This window comes from Paroedura picta, chromosome 4 (assembly GCF_049243985.1).
Source record: "Paroedura picta isolate Pp20150507F chromosome 4, Ppicta_v3.0, whole genome shotgun sequence".
NCBI classification, from domain to species: Eukaryota; Metazoa; Chordata; class Lepidosauria; order Squamata; family Gekkonidae; genus Paroedura; species Paroedura picta.
Genome location: NC_135372.1, coordinates 77,199,215 through 77,224,635, shown reverse-complemented (window position 1 = coordinate 77,224,635; position 25,421 = coordinate 77,199,215). Strand labels below are relative to the sequence as shown.

Genomic DNA, 25,421 nt, shown 5'->3' with positions numbered 1-25,421 from the left:
GACTCAGCCTTCCATCCTTCCGAGGTCGGTAAAATGAGTACCCAGCTTGCTGGGGGGTAAAATGGTAATGACTGGGGAAGGCACTGGCAAACCACCCCATATTGAGTCTGCCATGAAAACGCTAGAGGGCGTCACCCCAAGGGTCAGACATGACTCGGTGCTTGCACAGGGGATACCTTTACCTTTACCTTTATGATAAATTCATTGGAAAACAGTGAACCTTCTTGATTTATGTTATTGAAAGGTCAGCAATTTTTAGCCTACTTCAGCACTGAATTATTTTTTTAGGTAAATGGCATAAGAATTGTGCCAGAGTCCATAGCAGCCCCAGCAATATCTACTTGCAAATCTGGTTTGAGAAATTCCTTGTGATTGGGGGTTGGAGCCTTGGGAGGCCAGGTGTAGGGAGGAAAGCCCTCTGCAGGACATAATACAATAGAGTCCATACTCCAAAACATTCTTTCATCCAAATCATTTATGAATATGTTGAATAACACAAGGCCCAGGACACATCCCTGAGGCACTCCACTCTTCACTAGTCTCCAAGAAGATGACGAACCATTTACAGATCATTTGAGCAATAGGGGTACCAACTCTAGATTTGGGACATGCCTGCATATTTTGTAGATGGAACTTCAAGTAAAGCAGGTTTGGGGAGTGGAGGGACTTCAATGTGCTATAATGGCTATGGAATCTACTTTCCAAAGCAGCATTTTTTCTGAGTAAACTTCTGTCACCTGAAGATGAGCTGGAGGCTGGCAAATCTATCAAGGCTATTCAGTGATTATCTGTGAATCTTGTTTAATTAGTTCAAGTCATCTGAGTCCAGCTGTCCACTGGATGTCTACAACTAAGGGCTATTACAGTGAAATTAAGGCTTTTCCACCATAAAGCTTTTAAGAAGCTCTGGCTTCTTATTTGGAAAGACACTTCTTGTCCGTTTGTGACCTATTTTCCATTCTGGGAAATGTAAATCAAGAAAGCCAACTCTTTGTATGCATAGGCGGCAAAACGACTACATCTTCACTTGTAGAGTTGCTATTAATCTGTTTCCTATGTAAGAACATAACACGGGTCACCTGCTTTCAAGGCAGGCATTACTAAAATGGATCAAGCCTATGGGAAACCTGGCCAGAACAGGAACAATATTTCTGTGGGTGCATGCATCATGCTAAAATCAATATAGAACTAAAGAAATAAAATCATACTGTAAATACAGAACAACAACAATCTTTATTCTTGTGTCACTTCCTTCCTGATAGCTCAGGGCGGGTAAAAGCACATTAAAACAATTTCCTTAAAAACAGTATAAATATTAAATATTAAAACATCTATATTTACACCAGCCTCATTTCAATAAGATTTTGGGGAATTCTAGCAGTTTCTTGAGGAGGCAAGTCTTCCTTCTATCTTTGGCAGCACTTCTTGATGTTCTACCTGGCCTCAACCATAGGCCTGGTGATACTGATTAAGGTCCTGCATGGCCATGATCTCCTTCAGCAGAGCATTCTATCCGGTCAGGGCAAAGACTGAAAAGGCCCTGGCCGAGGCGGGTCTCACCTCTTTTGGTCTGGAGATCCTAGGCATGTTTTAGTCAGATGACTTTGATATTATTTGGGAGATCATAATGGAAGAGGCAGTCCTGTAGATGCACTGGTCCCAGACTTTAGAGGTTCATGCCAAAATCTTGAACCTGTTCTGGTCTCCAGAGCCAATGCAGATGGAAGAGCACTGGGGTCATATGTGCTTTCCACCGGGTCCCCATAGCTGCCACATTAAGAGCCAGTTGGAGTTTCTGGAGCAGTCTGAAGCGATGTCCTGCATAGAGTAAATGTCTAGTCTAGATGTGACCATTGCATGAATCACCCTGGATAGGTCCACTTCCGAGAGAGTTGCTCTGCCTGCCACAGGTCGAAAAATGCCAGGCAGGCAACATTCATTTGGCCCTCCATTGAAAGGGAGGCACCCAGAATCATGCCCAGCCTCCTGACAGGAGGCACCAGTGTTAGTTGAGCTCCATCAAGGGCTGGGAGCTGCATCATCTGTCCCTTCACATGCTGACCCAGCCAGAGTTTAATTTCAGTCCACTTTGCTTGAGCCATTCCAGCACTGCCCCCAGACAGCTGGCTAGGCAGTCCAGTGTTGTCGAAAGATGACTTGACCAGTAGCAGAAAGAGCTGGGCGTCATCAATGTACTGATGACAACTCAGTCAAATCCTTGGATTAACTGGGCAAGGGGTGGGAGCACATTCCTGAAGGGCTTAATCACCTTGCAAACTGTACAAAAGATCCTTACTAGTTTTCCCCTTTTCTATCAGAGTTTTTGGTATAACACCAGGGGCCATTCCACACTCGTTCAAAATTGCACAATAGTTCCAAATTGAAATTGCTACTGTTTTGCTGTTATGCACAATGTCGTTGACAATCTGCAACACTCCTGAAACCGATCTGCAAAAAGCGCTTCGTTGTAGCGCTTTCAGGGAAATCCCAAAAAGTGGATTCACCCTCCGGAAAGCGCTACACTCTAGCAACCAATCTGCAACACTAGCGGGAAAGTTCTGTGCATTACCATTGTTGTGGTTTCTGCAAAGTCCCTCCCCCTGGCTCTCTCCTCTGATCTTCCGGCGAAGCGATCGCCATTTTTTTTTCTCGGAGCGAGCGGAGATCAACGCACCGGCACCGGGGGATATTTTATTTTTTCACTCGGGGGGAGCGTGGCAACGATGAAACGGCAGCTCAGACACCACCTGCTAGCTAGATGGGTCTCTCCGTTGCAATGAATCAACGCAGATTCGTTGCAACGTGTGTGTGTTTTTTTTAAAAACCTTCCTTAAAGGGAAAGGGGCTTTTTGGAAGCATGATAATGGCCGCCCATTGGCTGCTTGATGGCGAGGGGCAGGACAAAGCTCGGCAATATCGCTTCCTGGCTAGCGATTTTTGCCGAGACCGGAAACCTGTGGGAAACGATAGGAACACAACTGGATTCCACTACAAAGGTAGGTATGCATAACGACGAATTCCACTATTTAAAATGGCGTTTTTTCGTTCCGCAACCAATTTGCTACATAGATCCTGGTGCGGAATGGCCCCAGCTTTTTCCTCAGCAAGTGGGTAGTGGGACGTCTTATTGAGTGGCAGGTGGCTTGCTCAATATCCCAGGATTCAACCTCATGCTTCGCCAACACTCCTTCATCTGTAATCAATAAACACTGCAGCCTGTTTTATTCCCAAATGTTATGTTTTGTGTGTTTGGTGACTCTTTGCAAGACTTCCTGTTACTAATCCTCTCTCATGACATAATGGTTTGTAATACAATATAACATCTATTCACTTATTTTTCACATTTGTGCATATAATGCTTTAAATGATGCATTAAATGATGCTTTATATGATGTATGTCTCATTCAGTAGACTCCATTGTTTTCTGTAAGGCACTTGTGCTGATGTTCATGTGGAGAAAATTCTCTATCCCAGAACTTGAATAAATACAATAAGCATAAAAGTAAATAAGGTCTTAATTGGGCATCTTAAATAACCATCCACTTTTCCTGTATACTAGTTCTTTTGGATCTGTATTGCAAATAATTTTACCTCCCACAACAGAAGTGGGAAAAACTGAAACAGGAGTTATCCATTGTATTCTGTGTAACATCCAAATTCATTGGCTGTTTTCTAGCCAGAAGCCCATGGCAGAATGTGGCTCCAACAGAACAGATGCAGTTTAATTCTGACACTTGTAAGTGAAATACCTGAGCCAAAGGACTTCCTTTTAATTGTAATGTAGAACAATCATAATAGCAAACCACCCCAGTATTGAAATTGTCAGTGTAGGTTTTTGTCCTAGTAAATTATTATTTATGACACAAAATTTCATCAATAAAGCAGTATGTTGATTTTTGGGTAGATCAAATAGTACCACAGGTCTGATTGTCAGATGTACATCGGTCATACCATAACCCTTTGGTGGTGAAAAGTGCAATCAAGTCACAGATGAGATATAAAGCCCCACAGGCTTTTCGAAATATGAGATATTCAGAGGTGGTTTTTACCATTGCCAGGATTTCCAGGCCTGGACTTCCTCAGTGGCCTCCCACCCAAGTAACAATCAGAACTGACCCTGCATAGCTTCCACGATCTGATAATATTGGGTTAGCCTTGGCAAGCCAGCTTCAGTAGAAAAGGAGGATGTGAAATAGTAAATCTGTGAAGTCAGCTAATGTCAACTAGGGGCAGAGTTTAATTTGTCAAACTTGTTCTGACCTTGTTTTTTTTTTTAAGGAAGAGGTATAAAAATAGAATTAGAGATATTAGTGCAAAGTAAACAAAAAGTCCAAAATAGAAAGGTCAGAGCAATGGGTCAGAGCAAAAAACATAAAACATGCTGAAATGTACTGTACATATAATTTTCATGTCAAACTGTTCTAATAAAGCAGTCAACCCCACTTGACAAACTACTGTATACCTCATTCAGCTAACTCATTTGATGATTTCCTTTAAAAAGTTAATCATTGTTGCCTTTACGAGATTTTGATAAGTCAAAATGTGCACTGTTAAAAACAGACAAATGCCTCTGGTTGAAGTAATCTTTTTAACATTTATGAGGTCCAGAGTCCCATACACATACAAAGCTCTGGGAATAGGATGGGTTACTTATTCATTTAAAAGGAATCTGCACACTGACAACATAATTAATGCACTGGGTTATGAAGGAAAGGGAGGTAGAGAGAGACACAGAGAGAACTGCCCCAAGCTGCTGACCAGCCCTGCTTCCCTCCTAAGAACGAGCCCCAATGTCCTGCTATGGCTCCTGCTGCCACAGAGAGAGAGACACAGAGAGAGCCGCCCCTGCTGCGATGGAGGGAGAGAAAGTCAGAGAGCTGCCCCAAACTGCAAACCAGCCCTAATTACTTGCTATGCCTCCAGCTGCGATGCACACTGAGAGACATGTAGCAACAGGGAGACTGAGACACAGAGAGAGATCTGCACTTCCTGTGTCTCCTGGGTCCTAGCACCCATTGCATTCCTGGTTGCAATGGGCTTTCTTGCTAGTGTTATAATAATTCTCTTTCCTCCCAGCAGCAATACACTACAGCAGTATGCCATATTGATTCTTTTGGCACCAGTATCAGTATCATTATACTTTTGCACATTGCTACTCACAACAAAGGAAAAAGAGCACTTAAATTTTTTTCTAGCATATCAAAACACATTTTCATTAAAAATATGAATGTTCATAGGCAAGTGTACCAGGAAAGCTCACCATGAGTAGAACATTTGTATTAATATTGGGCCTAGCTGATAATGATTCAATGTGAAAACTTTTCTGGATTTTACCATTTACCTGATTATTATGACCATATATTTTAACCTATTCACTTAATGCTACATTAGTGTTATATTTCTGGATGACACAATTAGATGGTTATTATTTTTAAATTTGATAGCTTATTTGTATTATGTCTGTACTATGATATGATGGGTCTATGACTGCAAATAAATGACCAGGAGTTAACCCAAAATACACTTGTACCCAAAATATGAGCTTGTGTTACAGACATATTAAACACCAGTATACTTACTCCCACAATAAATAAAACAATCCATACTCTTTATAATAGCTATCCTTCAAGCTGTATGTATTTTCTTGCCACACTCCTGACATACACAGGAGATGAAGAAGTAAAATGTAATGAAAGGCCAGAAAATTGACACTTGCGCATTTGACAAGGGGCAATGCTTGTGTGCCAGCATCCTGCATTCTGGGGACTTCTTTAAGTGGCCTTGGGGTGCAGAAAATTCAATGGCATGCCCAGCTCAGGAAATGTTAGCAGGGCTTTCACCACTGTGCAGTGACCAGAACCCACATGGCTCCTGGGGATTGCTATTCCTCTGCTGTACCCCTAGCAGGTAGACTGGGGTGTGATGGTTATTTGATGGCAGGATCTGTCCCTAATGCTGTGCCAGAGCTCCTGTGATGTACTCAATAAAGCTGTGGTGTCTTTATTTCTCCAAAATTCTCTTTGTTTTGTATGTTTTGTTATGTTTTCCTTTCTTTAACCTGGGCCCACAAAACTGACACTTGTGCATTTGATAGTTTTGTGGCAATGAGGAAATAAATATTATAATCCCATGTGGAAGTAACAAGCCAAAATACCCCTGAAGAGTTAGCAGATGGCAAAAAAGGAAAAGACAAAGTATGACCACCTAGATTGGTTAGTGGGAGGGAAGGCGGCATGGTATATCCCGGTCTCATCAGATCTCAGAATCTTAGCAGGGAGACCAGGGACTATTATGCATGTAAAGGTTTACACTGAAGTCAGCACGCTGACCCTTTTAAAACCTTTTTTTTAATGTTGTGTTTTTCTGCAAGGAGTATGCATTTGAAAGACGGACTTACGACATCAAATATGGGGGGGGGGATTCCTCTGTTGTGCTAGATGCTCATTGGCAGGCCATGGTCAGCTACAATATTACATGACTGCCACTCTGGCACATGCTGCTGACAGGGTCCTATGAGAATTGTAGTTCATGGACATGGACACCTTAACAAGTAATTCCTGTGGTGGCACACAGCCTCTTTGAAAACACAACTTTCCTCCCTCAGAGGTATGCTGTTCCTCATAGAAGGTGGACTGAAATGCTTGCAGATGCCTCTGAGGGAATGAATAAATTAATTTCTGCTGGTGTAATGCTGTCATAGTAGAGGTAGGAGGGTCTGTACCAAACAAGGGATGCCTCAAGCTCCCATTGGTAGACGAGGGGCCTAGGATCTATCAGTTTCCCCCACTGGTGTACAGTTGCGCAGGGGAGATCAAAAACACGCTAGTGTTTATGCATGCAAAACCAGGCATTTTCATGATCATTGTATAAGAAAAGTCATTCTAAAGCTAGTTTTAAATATTGCACTGAAAAGACGCAGTGGCTGCTATGAGGGGGAATGCTATGAAGAATAAAAAATACTACAGTGGCTTTTCTGTGGTGAAACCAGCTCCACATGCAGAAATTTAAATAAACCCAATGTCTTTTTAGGCCCCCATTAGTCAGCTGTGATCTGATGGCACTTTAAACACATAGAGTGCTCAGTTGCCTGACTGGCAATCCTCTCCCAAATGCTGGATTACAAAGTTGCTTTTCTTGAGTACTGAAGCAAGCAAAGAATGCTCTATGCAACTTAGTTGTTAGTGGTAATATGATTTCTCTGCATTTATTGATATTTCTTATGCAAGTAGCTGGGTGAGGCGTTAACATAAGAATAAAAAACTCTATTAAAGCAAACATAATGAATAGTGTCAAAGAATTGAGGCTTTTGAACTCTGGTACTGGAGAAGACCCTTGCGAGTCCGCTGGACTGCAAGGTGAACAAACCGGTCAGTCCTAGAGGAGATCAGCCCTGATTGCTCCTTAGAAGGCCAGATCCTGAAGATGAAACTCAAATACTTTGGCCACCTCATGAGAAGGAAGGACTCCCTGGAGAAGAGCCTAATGGTGGGAGCGATCGAGGGCAAAAGAAGAAGGGGACAACAGAGAACGAGGTGGCTGTATGGCATCACTGAAGCAGTAGGTGCAAACTTAAATGGACTCCGGGGAATGGTAGAGGACAGGAAGGCCTGGAGGATCATTGTCCATGGGGTCGCGATGGGTCGGACACGACTTCGTACCTAACAACAACAACATTGGAATGGAGGGGGGCATTCCTAGAGAAAGATGAAGGTTGTTTTGAAATGAAAAACATTTATTCTGTAGGCTGTACAAGTTTCTTTTATTCACTTGAAGACAGACACTTTGTCACACTCTGCATAGGCATGAGTGTCATTCATTTACTACATTTATACCCTACCTTTCTTACCAGTAGGGATTCAGAGTAGCTTATATCACTCTCATCCATTTTATCGTCACAATACCTCTGTCAACTAGGTTAGGTTGAATGCATGTGATTGGCCCAGGGTCAGCCAGCCAGCTCCCATGGCAGAGTGGAGATTTGGTTGGGGAGTGTAATATGAATGTGGGTGATATGGAGGTAATGCTGCTGTCTTCACTTTAGTTATTTCTGTATAGGTAAAAGGGTGGGAAAACCCACCTGATCCTCCATTAGAGAATTCTTGATTTTTGTCTATTGAAAAGGAAATTCATTCATTTATCAACCATATTAGGTGACATTATATGAAACTGCTATGTGAACCATGGTAAGAAACTTAATAGACAAGCTTAATACGCATTCAAGATAAGGGCAAATAAAATTCTACTAAACTATAATACATAAAATAGAATTATAAAATACTACACTGTTTACAATTAACTCATGGAATTAGCTCTCATATAATGTGCTGAAGATCAGTGGCACAAGGCTGAATTAGACATTGATGTAGTCAAAGGCAACTTGCCTTCAAAATCTCAAAATTCAAGATTTTAAGAGGGATGAATCCTTATATTGGTTTCAGGGAACTCTAAGGCTTTAACATCCTGGGGAGAGCTCACTATCAAACCCTGAACCTAGATCTGTGTCGGGAAACAACTGGAGATTTTGGGGCGGGGATTAGGGAAGGGAGGTATTTCAATAGGATATAATGACATAGAGTCCACCTTCCAAAGCAGCTGTTTTCTCCAAGTTGTAATCTCAGATCTCCAGCCACACTTGGAGGTTGGCAACCCTACTGGAAACCTCTGCTATGCAGCAGGAGTAATCAACATGTGTCCTCTTCCTGTTTAATTCATAGTGGCTGCTAGAGGTGCCAATCAGTCCTTCCCCCTACAGAAATGTCAAAGTATTTATACTTGATTGTCACAGATTGCCTATCACATGAATTTCATCACATGCAGAGTTTTTTTTTTTACCAGACTCTGGCCAAGAAAAACTGCACTCCAGCTGACTCCAGTTCTTTTCCCTTCCACTTCATGGACAACATCCAGAGCAAATTGCTGTCTTCATCCTGCTGCAATACACCCATGGGTAACAAGTGAAGGTGATAACACTCAGCCCTGCTATCTGCCAAGTCATGAGATACCTTGAGTTAGCTGTTTTGTTCAGCCAAGCCTACTTGCTGAATTCACAGTTCACATATCACTAGGTACTATCATTTCTATTATATATGCTCAGCTTGATAAAATATTTTATATGCAACTAGAGATATTTAATATAATTGCAATGTTACTTTGTATGATTTGGGAAAGCATGAGAAATTGTTATTCAAAAAAGGTCTTTAACAATCAATAGATGAATTGGTTCTAAATCCTGGGAATCAACTAGTTGATAAGTAATCAAAGATAACAGTAGGTAAATTCTTCACTAGATCACAGTATCCATTTGCAATTGCTAGTCTTTAAATACTGTCAGTTTCCCTCGAAGTCCCAGTGATACCATTCATCAGTCAGGTAAAGAGGATAGACAGAGGAGATGTGAGGGCCATGCCTTAATCCAGTGATACTCATTGGCTCAGGAGCTGTAGGAGGATCTTAGACTAGCTACCTCTGGATCTTCTGGATATCATTATCCAATGTGGCACCTGCCCCATGTTTCAGAAGCATGAGCTCTTTGCCCAGTTGGCAAGCGGTTCCCCCTTCAAAACAGTTACTGTCAGAGGAATATGGGTCGGCTGTGAGATTCCTTGATGTGCAGAATTTGTGCCAAGGCTGATGAGTGGCACTATGTAATAAAAAAGTGAACACTACTACGTTCACTCATTTGTAATTAAAAGGCACTTATAAAATTAACATATATTACAACATGAATGTACATTTCAGATGAATTCTTAAATGAGAATGCATTTCATTGGGCCAGTCACTCTCCTCTCTTAGCCTACCTTATTTCAGATAATAAAATCAGAGTCCAGTAGCACCTTTAAGACCAACTAAGATTTATTCAAGGTGTGAGATTTCGAGTGCGAGCATGGGCTGAAAGTTATTCAAAGAAAACAATTAAAAGTATCTATATCTAGATGGAGGAGAAAAAATGAAAGTATGACCTGTCGATCTTGAAGTGCTTGATAGTGTACAAACAGTAAATATACAGCTACCTGTGGTGACTTGGCTGTTATTCTAGATATTACCATGTGGAGAGGTGAGAGGTATTCAACAACAGCAGTTCAATTCATCTGCTCACTGAGCTCTCTGTCAGAATATTCTCATTTGCTGGTAGCTAAAAAAAAAAAGAGTGAACATATTGTCTTACCCTTGGGGCCAAACAAACTGAAATCTTTTGGAACAGAACTGATGACAGTCTCTAAGGAAGGTATATAATCTAGTCTCATGCTACACCATGATGCTTAGCACCTGTAAATTGCGGTGGAGTGGGAGAGAAGGTTATCAAATCAGACACCTACGAGATTTACATCTTTCCTTTGACTTCACTATTGTATTGCATATGGCAAAAAGGCATTGCTATATATTTCTAATTGCAAAATATCCTCATTAAGACACTTCTAAATTTTTCAACCATTATTACATAATCTCATGATCAGCTTTATGGTTAAAGCATGTTATCTTTCAGAGTTCTACCATTGTAATGCCTGAAAATTTGATTAATCATAAACTCAACCAGTTTGTTCTGTCAGTCTAAACTGGGCATAGAGAATCATCTTGGAGTAGGATATAACATGGATATATTCCAGAGAAAATCCAGTATACAATGGATGCATTGTCAAAATTATTGATTGAAATAAAGGCAAGTTATGAGTTTGCATCTGGTAAAGCAAACCTTGTCTATGAAAGGTCTTTTTGAATGGTGCCTTGCTTGCTGAGCTGAGCCAAGGAAGTTGACATCTGGCACTCTAGGGAAAGAGATCCCAGTTGTTCCTTAAGGATGTAGAAAGCAAAATATGGTACCACAGACTTTTTATGCACTGGTGTTTCCCCTTGCTTTTGCTATGCATGTCCCTAGGGTTTTCTTTTCCATTCTGCATTTCTCCTTACCTTCAATGTGAACATCTGTTGGGTTTTATCTTTCATTCTGCTTTGATTTTCTTCCCTTCAGCACTGAATTCACTTTCCCATCACTATTTCCCTGGGTTTTCTGTGAGTGCTTTTGTTGTATGTTTTTATTTATATATAACCACCCAGAGCCCTTGGAGAAGGGCAGTATCTAAATACAAAAATAAATAAATAAGAACGATTCAGTGGTTAACAGCCCCTGCAGGCTCACAGTGATCTCAGGCAGCTTCTGGAAGCAAGGCACATGCAGTACCATTTCTGCTTGAGCAGACAGCACAATTTGGAAAGTTCAGATGCAACTGACACACAGTATGTACATTTCAGCCAGGTAAGGTGACTGCAGAGCAATGTGAAGGCAAAGTGTGGGTGATGTTTTGAAGAAGGGTATAGGCAAACTTTCCCTCAAAGGGATAAGAGGCCTGGCCACAACCCGTTGCCCCTGCCAGCATCACTGGTAGCATTCCTTAAATTTCTAAGACCTGACACTGATATTCACATCTTTCTCAGTAATCCCTATGAGCATTTTGATTGTCTAGTTTCAGCCATATATGACCTAGTTTTTACAGAAGTTGTGTACACAACTCTCACTGAAATTAACTGAAATTGTCAGGGGGGGAAAAACTACCCTGGAAATCATACATAGGATGTCCCAAAACAGTCATTCCAAATGACTGTGACTGAATGAAAGAGGCAGTTAAATAAGGGGGTCATTCATGTCCTTGTAGTGATGGAAGGAAAACTGAATGAGGGAAAACTGCAATCAGTAGCTCTGCTGTAGGGAAGCAAGTGGCTAATGGAAATATGACTATACTAGAAAGGTTTAAGCATTTTGTTGTTCAGAAATGGCAACCCACGACCTAATCAGAAATGGACACTGGGGAAAGCGGGAGACATGGCACTTGGATAGCTCGAATATTTAGAGCTCCTGTTCTACTGAGGGTCAATTGCTGCTGTGATTGACAGAACCGGGTTTTGGGTACGCTAACTCACCCACCATCTACTCAGGAATTCCTTGTGAATCTCTGGGGCCTCTCTGTTCCGCAGGGAAATTAATTTTCCATGGAATGCAAGCTCAGTGTGCACAGGGTCCAGTAAGTGCCCTCCGCCATTTTAAAACTTTTTTTCTTTTCTTTCAACTCTGCAATCTACAAAGCTCTTATTTTAATCTACAAAGCTAATTGGATACTTCCCTGCAAGACTTTCGACTCATTATAACTCCAGAGTGAAAACAACTGGCAGACATCAGATCGAGCCTATAAACAGTGAGTGGGGGTTTCCCCCGGCACCTTCTCCCCTGGAACAAACTCTCGGCGTGGAAAGCTGCTTTCTTTAATCTAAGCAAGATAGAGTGTAAGTGAAGCTACTTCGTTCCTCTACTACGATTTACTGCAAACGAATGCTGTGAACTGAGGGGATGACATCTGCTAAATTCCAAGACGCAAGTATTTTTCCGTTCCTCCGTTTCTCCCGTTTCTGGCTCTGCTTGAAGCCACCTCGATATGAGGCAGGCTAATTCTCTTTTCTAAGAAGAAGAAGGACTTAAATCAACTCAAACTAATTAGTAATAGCTCTTACTGCATTTGTTTTGGTTTTCGGAGATAAGAGATAAGAGCCGTGGGTGGGAAGATCTCGCGAGAATTCTGTTCCAGTACGAGACATTGCTTTACTATGCTGCTTTACTGAGTTCAATATCATAACAGACTGTTGCTTTTCGTTAGGACTCCGTAGGACCTCTACTGGTTATTTGCAAAATTGCCTAAGAAAATTTCAAGCCTAGAACATGTCTATGCTAAAAAAATTTGCTTACTTATTAGAGATACAAACTCAAGACCTGAAAGCATTTACAGATGGCTTGCTTAAAAATATGCTCAAGGAGTTCAAAGGCGGCAGGGAAAAAGTCTCTAACAAGAATGACGAATCAACAACAGTGGCTGATGATAGCTCTAAACAAGGTGGAAAACTACCAGCAGAAGAGAAACTTGAAACTATGGAGATGGAAAAGGGGATGTCGGAGCTTTGCAGCCTAGATAAGGGCACCCTACCTAAGAAGACATACAGCCACTCTAAAGCAACAGTACACAAGAACCAATCAAAAGATATATGGATCTGCAGTGAAAGTAATCGATTAAAAGGAGCTTCTTGGAAAAAAAACTGTACTGATATTGGAGCCCAGGAGGTACAACTGCTTCAAGATTTACCGATGTATACTCCGAGAGAAAGACTACAACTGCACTTTCTAAGCCAAAGGCCAACTGGACAGAACATAAGTCAATGGGAACAACAAGATGCAACAAGCCTGGATATGTGACCCCCTTAAGAAGCTTGGGGAACGGAAATAAGACACAGTGGTTGAAATTCTTTTCCTCCTTTTTCCTTTTTTCCGTAGCCATATAGGCAATACAACTAGTTAAGAAGTTAATCTGGGGTCTAAGATCTTCTAAGTAAGCTGAATTTGTATTATCAAATCTAACTTCGTAGTGTCTACCAGCCCAAAATTAAAGCTTAATTAAAAGGAGACACTTAATGGAATGGGTTTATACTACCATGTAAGTGTGGGGTCTTAGATTTCCTATGTTAGCTGAATTTGAATTATTTAACATATCTCTGTAGTGACTCTTAGCTCAAACTTAAAGCATAACTAAAAGGAGGCACCTAACTGAGGAGGTGTAAATGTAACTAACGAAGACTTTATTTTACTAATGAAGACTCTATTTTATCATTTTTGGTATCAATAATGTACACCTATATAACTTAACAACCTTAACAACCTATATATATATATATTTTTCCTTTTTCTTTCCGTACAACAAAGTAGGCTTTTCCCTAGTGGAAATGTGGATGGCTCTAAGACCACGCTAAGTATAAATTGTTTATGATTGCTAAAATTGTTAAAAACTATGCAAACAAATGTTGAAACGATGGTAACAAAGTAGACTTCTCTTTTTAAATGTGGTGGAAACGTGAAAAAGTTTATAAGCTTTGGGTAAAAGTCCATAATATTGTAGCCATGTGGAGTCTTATAATCTTAAATGAAGAGAAGAGGGTTTTCATGAACAATGGGGCCCTTATCTGATTTACCTAAAAGGGGATTGAAACGGGGTATCAAGTGCATCAAATGAAGAGCATAATCCTTTTCCTTCTGTATCAATAATGTAGATTACTTGCATTGTATTATCTTTAAATGTTTTAAAAGGGGATTGAAACGGGGAACTAAATGTATCAAATGAAGAGCATAACCTTTTTTCTTCTGTACTAACAATGTAGATTGCCTGTATTTCATTATCTTTAATCCTGGAAAATAAAAATAAAAATCTTAAAAAAAGAAAAAAAGAAATGGACACTGAGATACAAAAAGGCCAAAGAAGTGGGTCAAACAAAGGACAGTATGGACATAATCCTTGTGAATTTATAAGAGTTGGTGTTTTAGCTCTTTGTCAGATGTAGGCAGTATTTGACAACTTTGTTTTGCCTACAGGATAACAATTTTGTCATTTTCCTGTCTTAAATAACATATATGTGTGTGTGTTTGTGCACACCATTTATGGATGGTATTTCTTTCAAACAAGGGAAACCCAATTTATTTGTCACATTTTCCCTTCAAAGATCGTCAAGGTGGTTCATAAGGAAAGTAGAGAGAAATAAGGCAACTGTTGACAACAATTCTGTTGGTTTTGCCAAAAAGCACAGTACACTGTCTATTATATTGTATAACTACTGCAATGTGATTATCTTTTCTTTAAGACTTATGGACTCTTCTAGCCTCACACTGCCTAACAGGAAACATTCAACAGAGAAAGTTTTTTCTTTCTTTCCTGGAACTAGAGGCAGTAACAAGGAAAGCTTTTCCTCCTTGAATAAACTGGCCAGATAGCTGTTAAAAACATTCAGCCCCTGAATGCCAAACAAGAGACAATGCCCCTAGTTCTGGCCTTAAGTCTCCATCAGCCCTCTTCCCTTTGCTTCCTCTCATTTCTCTCTGTGCAAAGTATCTATTGTGTGTGCCTTGAGGCAGTCATGTCTTTTATCTATGTTACTCTTTGAAGCTCCATAAACATTATTTAATATGCATCACTAATTGATTTTGACAGAGTCCTAAGAATCACTAAGAATCAATTTCTGCACTTTGTAATTAATTTTGAACATTTGGATTCACACTTAAGCAAGGATTAGTGTATGGGGGGGATGAAATACATAGACCAAAAAACCCCAGGCTTTTCTGGAAAATATTTCAAATATGACCTGATTTATATAGGCCAGGGTAGCCCCTTGTCATATCTTTGAAGCTAAGCAGGCTCAGGAGACCACCAAGGAATACCAGGGTTACTATGTCGAGGCAGGCAATGGTAAAACAAAAAAATCACCTTTGAATGTCGCTTGCCTTGAAAACCTTATGGGGTTGCATAAGACAGCCACATCAAAAAAGTTTTAATATCTCAAAGGTTCCTGACTACGTCTGATGTTCGGCAAAGCGCATGCTTTTTACACGCAGATGCCCAGTCTTCAGAGGCAAACGCAGAAGAGGAAGAATTGCTTCTTACATGCCACCCTGCCCCCGGCCAACGTTGAAGGCGCTGCCGCAGAGGCCGCGTGTGGCTTCCTTCCCTCACACACTCCCGCGCCTGCTGCCTGGCAACGGATGTAATTTAGGAGGGCTCCGTCAGCGTCCCGGCGAGGGAACTCCGCAGAAGCAGCCCCGTAATGAGCAGCAGCAGCAGCAGGAGGCGGCGGCGGCGGCGCTTCGGGGCGAAAGGGGACAGGGGCGGGGAAGAGGGCGGCGTTGCAGGGACCGCTGCCTGACGCAGGAGCCGTGGGCGGCCCGCTCCGCACTGACGTGGCATGTCCCTCCGTAACTGGGTCAGAGGAGCCCACCCTGGCCGCAGCTCTCCCGGGTGCTTCCTCCGGGGGGCGCCAGAGCCATCGCTATGCCTTTCTCGCCCCCAGCCCCGCTCCGTACATTTCCTCGGCCGCCGCTGGGACTGGTTTGAGCGCCTTGTTACGCGAGGAAGCGGCCACACCGCCCTCCTTTATCTCGATTGTGATTGGTTAGCGCTCACGTCAAGCACAAAATTCTCCCCCCCCCCCGCCCACCCGGACTGGCTGGCTGGCTGGCTGGCTACAGGAGTGCCTATGTGACACCGGAGGCGGCTGACGCGTAGCGTGGCATTGTTCCGGACGCCTGCGAGCTTGGGGCAGGGGCCGCTCCGCAAAAGGAGCGCGGCGGCGGCGCTGTTGTGACCGAGAGAAAAATCGCCGCCGCCGCTGCTGCTGCTGCCGCCGCCATGGAAGCCAAAGCGACCCACCAGCTTCTGTGCGACAGCCTCATCCTCTGGGTAAGGACGGAGGCCGGGCAGGGCCGGGCAGGGCAGGGCGGGAGAGAGGCGGGGGGTGGGTCGCACGACCCCTCCCCTGCAGGCGCCCTCATTGGGGCAGGGGGCGGCCCTGGACGGGGCATTCCCTGGCGCGATCCCGCCCCTCGCCCGTAGGCATGGCAGTCCCGAGCCGTCTTTCCGGCCGCCCTAAGGCGCGGATCCGAGCGAAGCTGCTCAGCTAACCCGACAAGACTGTACCTGTCTTCTGGGAAGCAAGCCCAGCTTTGCTGCGTGGAATGTGCCCTGAAATGAAATGAAGTGGAACTCCAGTGGCCCTTGAAGAATTCGCAAAATGTATTCGCCCGCCTAAGCTGTCCTAAGCGCAAACTGGATTTTTAAACAGGTCTTTACGGTGTCACTGGTCTCCAGTTTAATGTTGTTGCAATATCAGGCTACTGTTCTGGAATCATGCTTCGGTTGTGCCCAGTTTTATCTGGCAATAAATTACATCAAGCAAAGTGGGGAAAATAAATATATTTAAATATACAGATAGTAGGAATGGGGAGCTTATTTGAAGTGCATGTTGTACACTTCTAATTTCCTCCATCTTTTACATTTAGAGGAGCACTTAGGTTGTCGTCCACAGCTTTGCATAGCCCTGGTTTGTGTGCTGTGCAGCATCCTGTAGGTTGCCTTAAATGTACCTGCCTGTGTTTTGCCAGTAGTATCCTCCACCCACACCATTTCTTTATTTAATAAACAGTTTCTATAATCTGTTTATGCTTTTTATGCTTATAGACTCTGTCATTGTCCACATATTTCCTCTTCCACAAATATGGACTTTTGTTTCCCGGTTCCGCATACTGTTACCCCAGGCAGTATGTTCAGTTTCATATAAGCGAATCTAACATGCAGCCCAATCCTGTTTGTATTTATTTGCACGCAGGTCCCAGTGAGTTCAGTGAGCTTACTCCCAAATAAATACGTTCATGATAGCAGCTATGTTTTATAATCCTATGCTTGGTTGTTGATATACAAACTTCCAATAAGTACTCCGTGGCACAGCCTTAGTAGCTTTGCCAGTCACTTTGTTATAAAAGTTGACTGCAATGATTCATGTTGCTAACAAGCTTGCTCGCAAGATAACTTCTGCTATATAATAAGAAAGGCGTGGTTAGTCGGTGGATCATGCTTAGTTGTCTGAAATGTCATTAACAAAGATTCTGTATGGCAAATATATGAGAGTAGACAATAACTGGGTAATTAAAGTTAGATAATGAAAAGTGGGGGACCTACAAGGAGTGCATCTCATTTTCCCTTCCTCCATGATTTCTTCTTCCCTTCCCTGAAAGCCCTCATAGCCCTCCCTTTTCTGGCTTCCTTCTTGCATATCTACTAACCATTCTACTTCTATTTACCTGTCTATAGCTTTCCCTCCTCCCCTCTCCTTTGCAGCCTGTCCTCAGGAAATGTTGGCACAGTTCTGAACACTGGACTGGGCCCAGTTTTATGGTGGGGAACCCACAAGAACTTGTAGGGGACATTGCACTTTCACCTGCATCCCTTTCCCCACACAATTTTCTCTTTCCCTCCTCCTCGCAACCCTCATAGCCTCACCTTTCCTTCCCTCCTTCTGTCCTTGACACATACCAGCCTACCTTATATCTGTACCATCTTCAGGTATATTATTATTTATTTACTTCATTTATACCCCACATTTCCCACAATGGGAATCCTGAGCAACCTTGTGCGATAACTTAGGCTCAGAATGTGTAACTCGTCCAATGTCACCCAGTGAACTTTCACAGAAGTGTTGTGATTCAAACCTGGCTGTCCCAGATCCTAATGGGATGGTTGTTAGGCCAGGGTGCATCATGCAAGTCAGGTGCTAACAAGTTACAGTAGATGTTGCCTGCTCTGGCCCTGATGAGTCCTCATCATGGAAAGGGTCCTTCCCTTGCCTTTTATTGACAAAAAAACCACAGTTTGTAGTCTGGCAATGCTGTTGTGCTTGCCATGCAATCCTTACAACGGCCACTGAAATGCCACTTGTTTCTAAAAGCTGTGATGCTTCTATTGTTGGTGGATGGGGGTTGGTAGATTCCAGATTTTTACAACAAACCTGTAGCTTTTTCAGGTTTGTCTGTTTATAGCTCCAGTCTCTGGATTTAAGTATCCACAAATGAAGCTGTGCTAAGAATTAAATGTACAGGTTATGAGTCTGTGTTTTGCAAAATTCAGAATAATTGTTTATATTACACGTCAAGGAACAACAACTGATTGTACAGATTTGTATCAAACTGTATGAACTGCCAAGATAAACAAATGTACTCTAGAAGTAATGTATCAGGTCACAGAGCAAAATCTACAAAGGTATTTTTCAAATATCTGGGGGCACTATAGGGAATATAGCAGGGGTCTCCAGCTTGATGCTTGCAGACATTTTTCCTGTGTCCACCAAGTGTTTTTAGAAAGTGGGTGGGGCTAGGTAGAGATTTTGGCCAGCAGAGCTTCTGATTAACCACTGGAAATCCATATGGCAGGGCAGATTTTAAAAAAGAAATCTGTTACAACAGCACACATTGTGTGACTGTGACTGCAAGCAAGCTGTGTATAGTCAAGATAATATTTTAAACAATATGTTCATCCTGTTAAACAGAGCTTCTGCCTGAAGCATTACTAAAGTTGTACACATCTTCCTATGGCAGCTTTTTTGAGATTGATTCCAGCTCCTGCAACAGCTATTTTGTGGTTGTGCCCACCACCCAGTGTTAGAGAGGGGGACCAAATGGGTTCACATGATCAGAAAGGCTGGGGATCCGTAGACTATAATATGAAATATAATGCTCAGTAGTTCAGTTTAAGGAACAGTTCAATCAGTGTAAGAAGTGCATATAATACATTTTATATGTATCCTAGGAGCTCTGATTTGTAAGACTTTCCATAGATAAGTTCCATATATTGAATATTGATTGTTCAAACATAATTTTGGGGAAGTTTGTTTTCTGGCAGTTTGCAACCCATTGTGCAAGATATGAAAGCATCTATCTGTCTGTCTGTCTATCTATCATCATTTGTGATGGGAGCCAACTTTGCTCTCAACGGAGCAGCTAGGATTTCTAGAAGGAGGTTTAAGGAAGCTCTAAAAATATATTTGTTATATTTATTTTGTTTTATTTATATTTAAGTTTGTATCTTACCACTCCCAAGCGAGGCTCGTGGTGGGTAACAACAGTTGGCCAACATTAAAATCTCCTAAAACAATATAAAATCCCTATATAAAACCCTCCTTTCGCAGCAAAAATTCCCACCTCCCCCAACTCAACAGTTCTTTAATAAAACAGTGCTTCAGGGGCCATTGGGGGGAGTGGACTGGCTAACTAGCAGGCGGCCCAGATTTAATAGCACTGGCCTCAACCAAAGACCTGGCATTTAGGTAGGAAAAATCAAATGCATCATCATAATATGGGGGAGATTTGTCTTGGTATTAGTATGTGCAGAAAGGATCTAGGGGTCTTAGTGGACTATACACTGAACATGAGTCAGCAGTGTGACTTGATGGCTAAAAAGGCAAATGGGATTTTGGGCTGTATTAAAAGAAGTATAGTGTCCGGATTGCACAAGGTGATGGTACCACTTTATTCTGCTCTGGTTAGACCTCACTTGGAGTATTATGCTCAGTTTTGAGTACCACAATGAAGAAGGACATAGATAAACTGGAGCAGGTCCAGAAGAGGGCAATGAAAATGGTGAGGGGTTTGGAGACCAAGAGGAAAGAGAGATCTTGGTCTGTTTAGCCTGGAGAGATGACTAAGGTGATATGATCTTCGACTGCTTGAAGGGCTGTCACATACAGGATGGGTTGTTTTCTGTTGCCCCAGAGGGTCTGACCAGAACCAATGGGAAGAAATTAATTCAAAAGAATTTTCAGCTAAACATCTGGAAGAAGTTCCTGACAGAGCAGTTCCTTACTGGAACAGGCTTCCTTGGGAGGTGGTGGATTCTCCTTCCTTGGAATTTTTTAAGCAGAGGCTAGACAGCCACCTCACAGAAATGCTGATTCTGTAAATTTCGGCAAATTGTAAGTGGGTAGGCAGAAGGGATTGTATCTGAGTTTGACTCTTGTGGCCCTTTCTTTCATGCTCAGGGAAATGCTGACCACCATTTTGGGGTCAAGAGGTAAATTTCCTCCAGGCCAGATTGGCCATGGATTCTGGTTGGGGGGGGGAGCATCATCTGAGCTTGGAATTGGGATCACTGTGGGTGGGCAGGTAGTTGTGAGTTTCCTGCATTCTGCAGGGGGTTGGGCTAGATTATCCTGGAGGTCCCTTTCAACTCTAATTCTGATTCTAAGTATATCCAGTGTTATTAAATAGGATTTTCTCCCAGGAAACCATATTTAGGATCACTATTTATGTGCTTAATCCAAAAAAAGATATAATGGAAAAGAATCCCTTGTCACCCCCTCAGTTTGATGGTCAATCATTACCATTTGAGTTGGGTGAGATATCTTTGAAATACTAAAGGAAAAATGAGACCACTTTTGTTTGGTGAGTATTAGCACTCATTGTCTCAGAACCAAGAGACTTCAGAAAGCAAACTAATGTTCTTAACAAACCATCCCACATATTAAAATTTGTCCTATTGGTTTACCAACTAAAGCTAAAAAAAATTATCTCCCAATGTAAAGAAATTTAAGTTTGTGGCATTCATTTTTGTGTTTCAGTGTTGTTTCTTGAATTGAGTAGACTGTTTCACAATGATATTTTTAAATTGTTCTCCCAAGTGCTAATTTATAATTTATATCATTATTGTCAGCCATATGCTGCTGCAATCTGTAGTTTCTTAAGTCTCCTTAGTAATTTAATTTTTGACCAGGAAAGGAATGAATTGCTTATTGAGGAGATTCTTAATATGCATTTGGAAACTCTTAAGGCTGTGTACAAGAGCTTCTTGTGGCGCAGAGTGGTAAGGCAGCCGTCTGAAAGCTTTGCCCATGAGGCTGGGAGTTCAATCCCAGCAGCTGGCTCAAGGTTGACTCAGCCTTCCATCCTTCCGAGGTCGGTAAAATGAGTACCCTAGCTTGCTGGGGGGTAAACGGTAATGACTGGGGAAGGCACTGGCAAACCACCCCGTATTGAGTCTGCCATGAAAACGCTAGAGGGCGTCACCCCAAGGGTCAGACATGACCCGGTGCTTGCACAGGGGATACCTTTACCTTTAAGGCTGTGTACATAGAATAAAGCATTCAAATGTGTCTAAAGCATTGCCCAGATTAAACACTGTCCATTGTGAATAGAGGATGACAGTACTTATGAATGTGTAGTTTTAACCAAGGAAGATGGCTAACTGAAATTAAATTCAGTTGTTTAAGAATGCACCTAGCAATCACAGGAAAGCTAAAAGAAGCTGAATACCAAAAACAAGTGATGTGAGTAGATAAAAGGTTTGATGTTAGAAAATATACGAATATTTCAATAAATAGATAAAAGTTGGTGCACCTAATTGTGGCTATTTTGGGGGATTGTAGCAAAGAATAACGGACTGCATGGGTCTTAAAATGAAGCAACACAACCCTTACTGTATTCTTATGCAAGAGTGTGTCCTGGATTAAACAATTTAGAGAAACCTTCTCTTTTAAGAGATCTTGAATATGCATTCCTGTTTTATACATTTGAATGAAGCAAACTGATGGTCTATGCAGATTCAGGTTTTGAGTGGTGGTGGGTGGCGTTAAAGCACACTAAAGCATACAGTCCATCCAATGTCAGTGTATACAGTGTGAGTACTACCGAGAACTAAGTTAGCTCTTTGTGTAGACTGGTCCTGAAATGTAATTAGAATTTTATGTGGGTGCCTTGTAGTTGAATCACAAAGGTAGATTCTACCTACTTAGCTAATGTCTGAAGTCTTGGCTCCATAACAGAACTCATTCTTTGATGGCAGAAACATAATACATTAGTACATGTTTCCTTTGACAACTGTCATATTCTTATCTCTGTTTCTGATTGGATATTATGTCTGCTTTTTGTGCTAGTATATGTGTTAGACAATTTAAAGTTCTGTAGTTGGTCAAAGAGTTTGAAGAAATATTTAAATAGATTTTTTACTTGGAAAAGCTGGGTTTTCTTGCCTATGAGCATTTTTAAATATAATGTTTAAAGCTTTGATATTCAAGTGTTATTATTCCATAAGTAAGCTTTGGTATTTCTTTTAGAAAATTTACAGATCTTATCTTTTGAAGTACTGTTGAACTGGCTGAGGTATGATGGACAGGTGGATAATTATCTGATCCTGAATTATTTCACGTACACACACCCGTGTGGCCTGTCGAATATAACCTTCTCTACAAGTGCCCAAATAAAACTGCTTCCTATTTTTTGCTAACATATCCCTTTGATACCAAAGTTCATAGTTGACTGCTTATTGGGAAAGCAATGAAATGAGGCCACCCACAGGCAAGGCAGGTGTTTCTATGCACTCTGTACTCTGAGTATTCAGAAAAGGATTGGCTTGTACATTTTTTAAAGACTTGATGGAGATTGGACTATGTGTGAGGATTTGCGTATCCCAATGGGGACTTGTAGCAGGATACCAGCTGTGAGTTGTTCATGAGGACTCAATTTAGAAGCACTTCGGGGACCTGATTTGGATCAGGATCATGGTGGAGGGAGAGGAGGAGTTCCTGCTTTCCCCCACAAGCTATTATCTTGGCCCAAAAGAGCACTGGGGGTGTTGTTTGCCCTACTAAGGCTCTGTAAATGTAAGTGCTCAGTGCCAATGCAGCCTCCAAGCAGAGCAAACAACAAGAAAACAGTGCGGTGGGGAGGAGGCATGATTCTGATCCAAATTGGGCCTCTGCAGAGTCTCTGCACTGATTTGCCAAGAGGAATTCTAGCTGCCATATGGCTATAAGTCCCCATGACAATCACATGTAAAATATAATGTGGATTTTGGGCCTAAGGCACTCAGCTCAAGCCTTTAATTACTGATAGTACCCTGGGTGTGGGAATGTGAGTCAGGCTAATGGTAGAAGGCCGAAAAACATAGTTTGAAATTGCCATGCGTGATCCTTTGGCAAATCCAGTTTCTTGTGGGAATTTGTTTGGGATACCTTTTCAATGAAGAAAGATCACTGATCAATGGAATTACTTAATTTGTAATTTAACAGTGGTTGAATATAGCCTTCTCTCCTGTTGTGGGGAGAGGAATGGGAAGGCGAATGTAAGCCGCTTTGAGCCTCCTTCGAGTAGGGAAAAGCGGCATATAAGAATCAACTCTTCTTCTTCTTCTTCTTCTTCTTCTTCATTTTATCCTTCCAATAGTCCTGTAGGGTAGCTTAGGTTATGAGGTAATGACTAGCTTTAGGTGACTTACAGTACCATCATAAGCAGAGTTACCTTCATCTAAATTCATTAACTTCAAGGGATTTAGAAGGATGTGTCTTGGCTTAGGATAGCACTGAATGAACGTAACCTCTGTGCATCCTGATCATCTGGGTCTGTCTCCAAGAAAGCTTCCATTGGATGCAAAATAATTAGTAAAGCACAATTTTGGAGTCTGGTTTTATTTATTTATGTTTGAATTTTGATTCTGTTTTCATCTTGTTTCCATCTTGTTTGATCCTCTGTATAATGCTAACATTAATAATTTGGTTTGTCCATGTAGGTATTTATTCTTGTTTCTCTCTAGTTGCAGACATTTAATACAGCCGAATTCTGCAAAGATGTTCAAGACTTAACTAATGGTGTTGCTATGGCACAGGTGCTTCATGAAATGTAAGTTAATATGTATTACTTTTATTTCTTACAAATATTTCATTTAGAATTATTACAAGAATCACCAGGAATTATAAAGTGCTGTACTCATGGAAATTTCAGAGACTTAATACAGGATTATGAAAAAATACAATTTTCTTTTGAAATGATTATTATCATCCGTACTGAGATTCAGAAGGCAAAATACTTCTGCATAGAAGATGAACAACAACAAGAAGAAGAGTTGGTTCTTATATGCTGCTTTTCCCTACCTGAAGGAGGCTCAAAGCGGCTTACAGTCGCCTTCCCATTCCTCTCCCCACAACAGACACCCTGTGGGGTGGGTGAGGTTGAGAGAGCCCTGATATCACTGCTCGATCAGAACAGTTTTACCAGTGCTCTGGCAAGCCCAAGGTCACCCAGCTGGTTGCATGTGGGGGAGCGCAGAATCGAACGTGGCATGCCAGATTAGAGGTCCGCACTCTAACCACTACATCAGACTGGCTCTCCAACTGGAGGAGCTTGTGCAATGGGCTGCAATAGCTATCACTGCTGAGTACCACAGAACAGGGTTTGGGAGTGGTGTAGATGTCTGCCAAGTAGATAGTAACACCTGGCCCTAGCCTAGTGACATTATCACTTATACCCATACTGGATGCTAGCAACTGTGCTGCATAAACCACATCTGCACCTCCATTGCCTTCTATTGAAAAGGGGAATGTATTTATTTATTTAAAATAAAATGTTGATTATCCACCTTTCTACCATATAGGAACTCAAGGCAGCTTACAATGTGAAAAGTAGTGAACTACAGTGACCTGTATGAAAACCACTAGTTAAATGCAATAATTTAATTTTCTAGAAGGCAGAAGAACTAATCAAATGCTCTCATGAATAAAAATAAATTTTAAAAGAACCAACAAAATTGAGTTAATTTAATTTTGAGGCTTTAATATTTTTTACTGGACAAAACCATCTTTGCCAAGGAGAGAAACAGGGCTGGAGCTCTTGGGTAATTTCTGTAATATTTTAAGAAATACTTAATTTCATTCTAGCGATGCTGCCTGGTTTGATGATGCTTGGCTAAGCCGTATTAAAGAAGATGTTGGTGATAATTGGAGGATAAAGGTAAAGTTTCTGTCCTTTTATTCAGTAAGATTTCATAACTGTTCCACATATAAGCAATTTTTGTACCACTGCAGAAAGTTTTATTTAGCAGTTTAAGATGGTTAGACCAAGGTTCTTGTTTATCTCTTCCAACCAAAGACTGATTCCCATGTGCAGAATTCACTGTTCTGGTTAAAACTGCTGCCAGGGAACACTGTGTGTTTCAGCCACCAGAGCTAGAAGACCAGCTGTTCAGCCCCACCTGCCTTTGTGCTTGAGGAACTTTATGAACCTCAGCCCGCAAAAAGGACTAACAGTATAATAA

The 25,421-nt window shown here is 41.7% G+C and overlaps 2 protein-coding genes and 1 long non-coding RNA gene across 5 annotated transcripts in view; 2 read left to right on the top strand and 1 right to left on the bottom strand.

The window, feature by feature from the left end:
* FGGY (FGGY carbohydrate kinase domain containing) overlaps positions 1-14,208 on the top strand; it is a 479,871-nt gene extending 465,663 nt beyond the window's left edge. The window contains exons 15-16 of the transcript XR_013230268.1: positions 8,836-9,065; positions 12,077-14,208. The gene's annotated coding sequence lies outside the window, so the exon portion shown is untranslated. The remainder of the gene's footprint in view (positions 1-8,835; positions 9,066-12,076) is intronic.
* On the bottom strand, positions 7,944-15,962 carry LOC143835613 (uncharacterized). Of its 2 annotated transcripts, XR_013230270.1 has the most exons (4): positions 15,285-15,962; positions 10,906-11,074; positions 10,011-10,132; positions 7,944-8,983 (listed from the first exon to the last, which is right to left on the bottom strand). It is a non-coding gene; the product is annotated as an uncharacterized LOC143835613 (long non-coding RNA). The 2 variants fall into 2 exon arrangements; XR_013230269.1 differs by lacking the exon at positions 10,906-11,074 and having other exon boundaries at positions 15,285-15,959.
* Positions 15,963-16,007: 45 nt separating this feature from the next.
* The window catches only part of HOOK1 (hook microtubule tethering protein 1), a 46,646-nt gene continuing 37,232 nt past the window's right edge, over positions 16,008-25,421 (top strand). The window contains exons 1-3 of one of the 2 annotated variants that reach the window (XM_077333556.1): positions 16,008-16,253; positions 23,925-24,010; positions 25,045-25,117. In XM_077333556.1, the coding sequence (XP_077189671.1) occupies positions 16,203-16,253; positions 23,925-24,010; positions 25,045-25,117 (210 nt within the window). In that variant the 5' untranslated portion in view covers positions 16,008-16,202. The remainder of the gene's footprint in view (positions 16,254-23,924; positions 24,011-25,044; positions 25,118-25,421) is intronic. The other variant, XM_077333555.1, reaches the window with a different exon arrangement.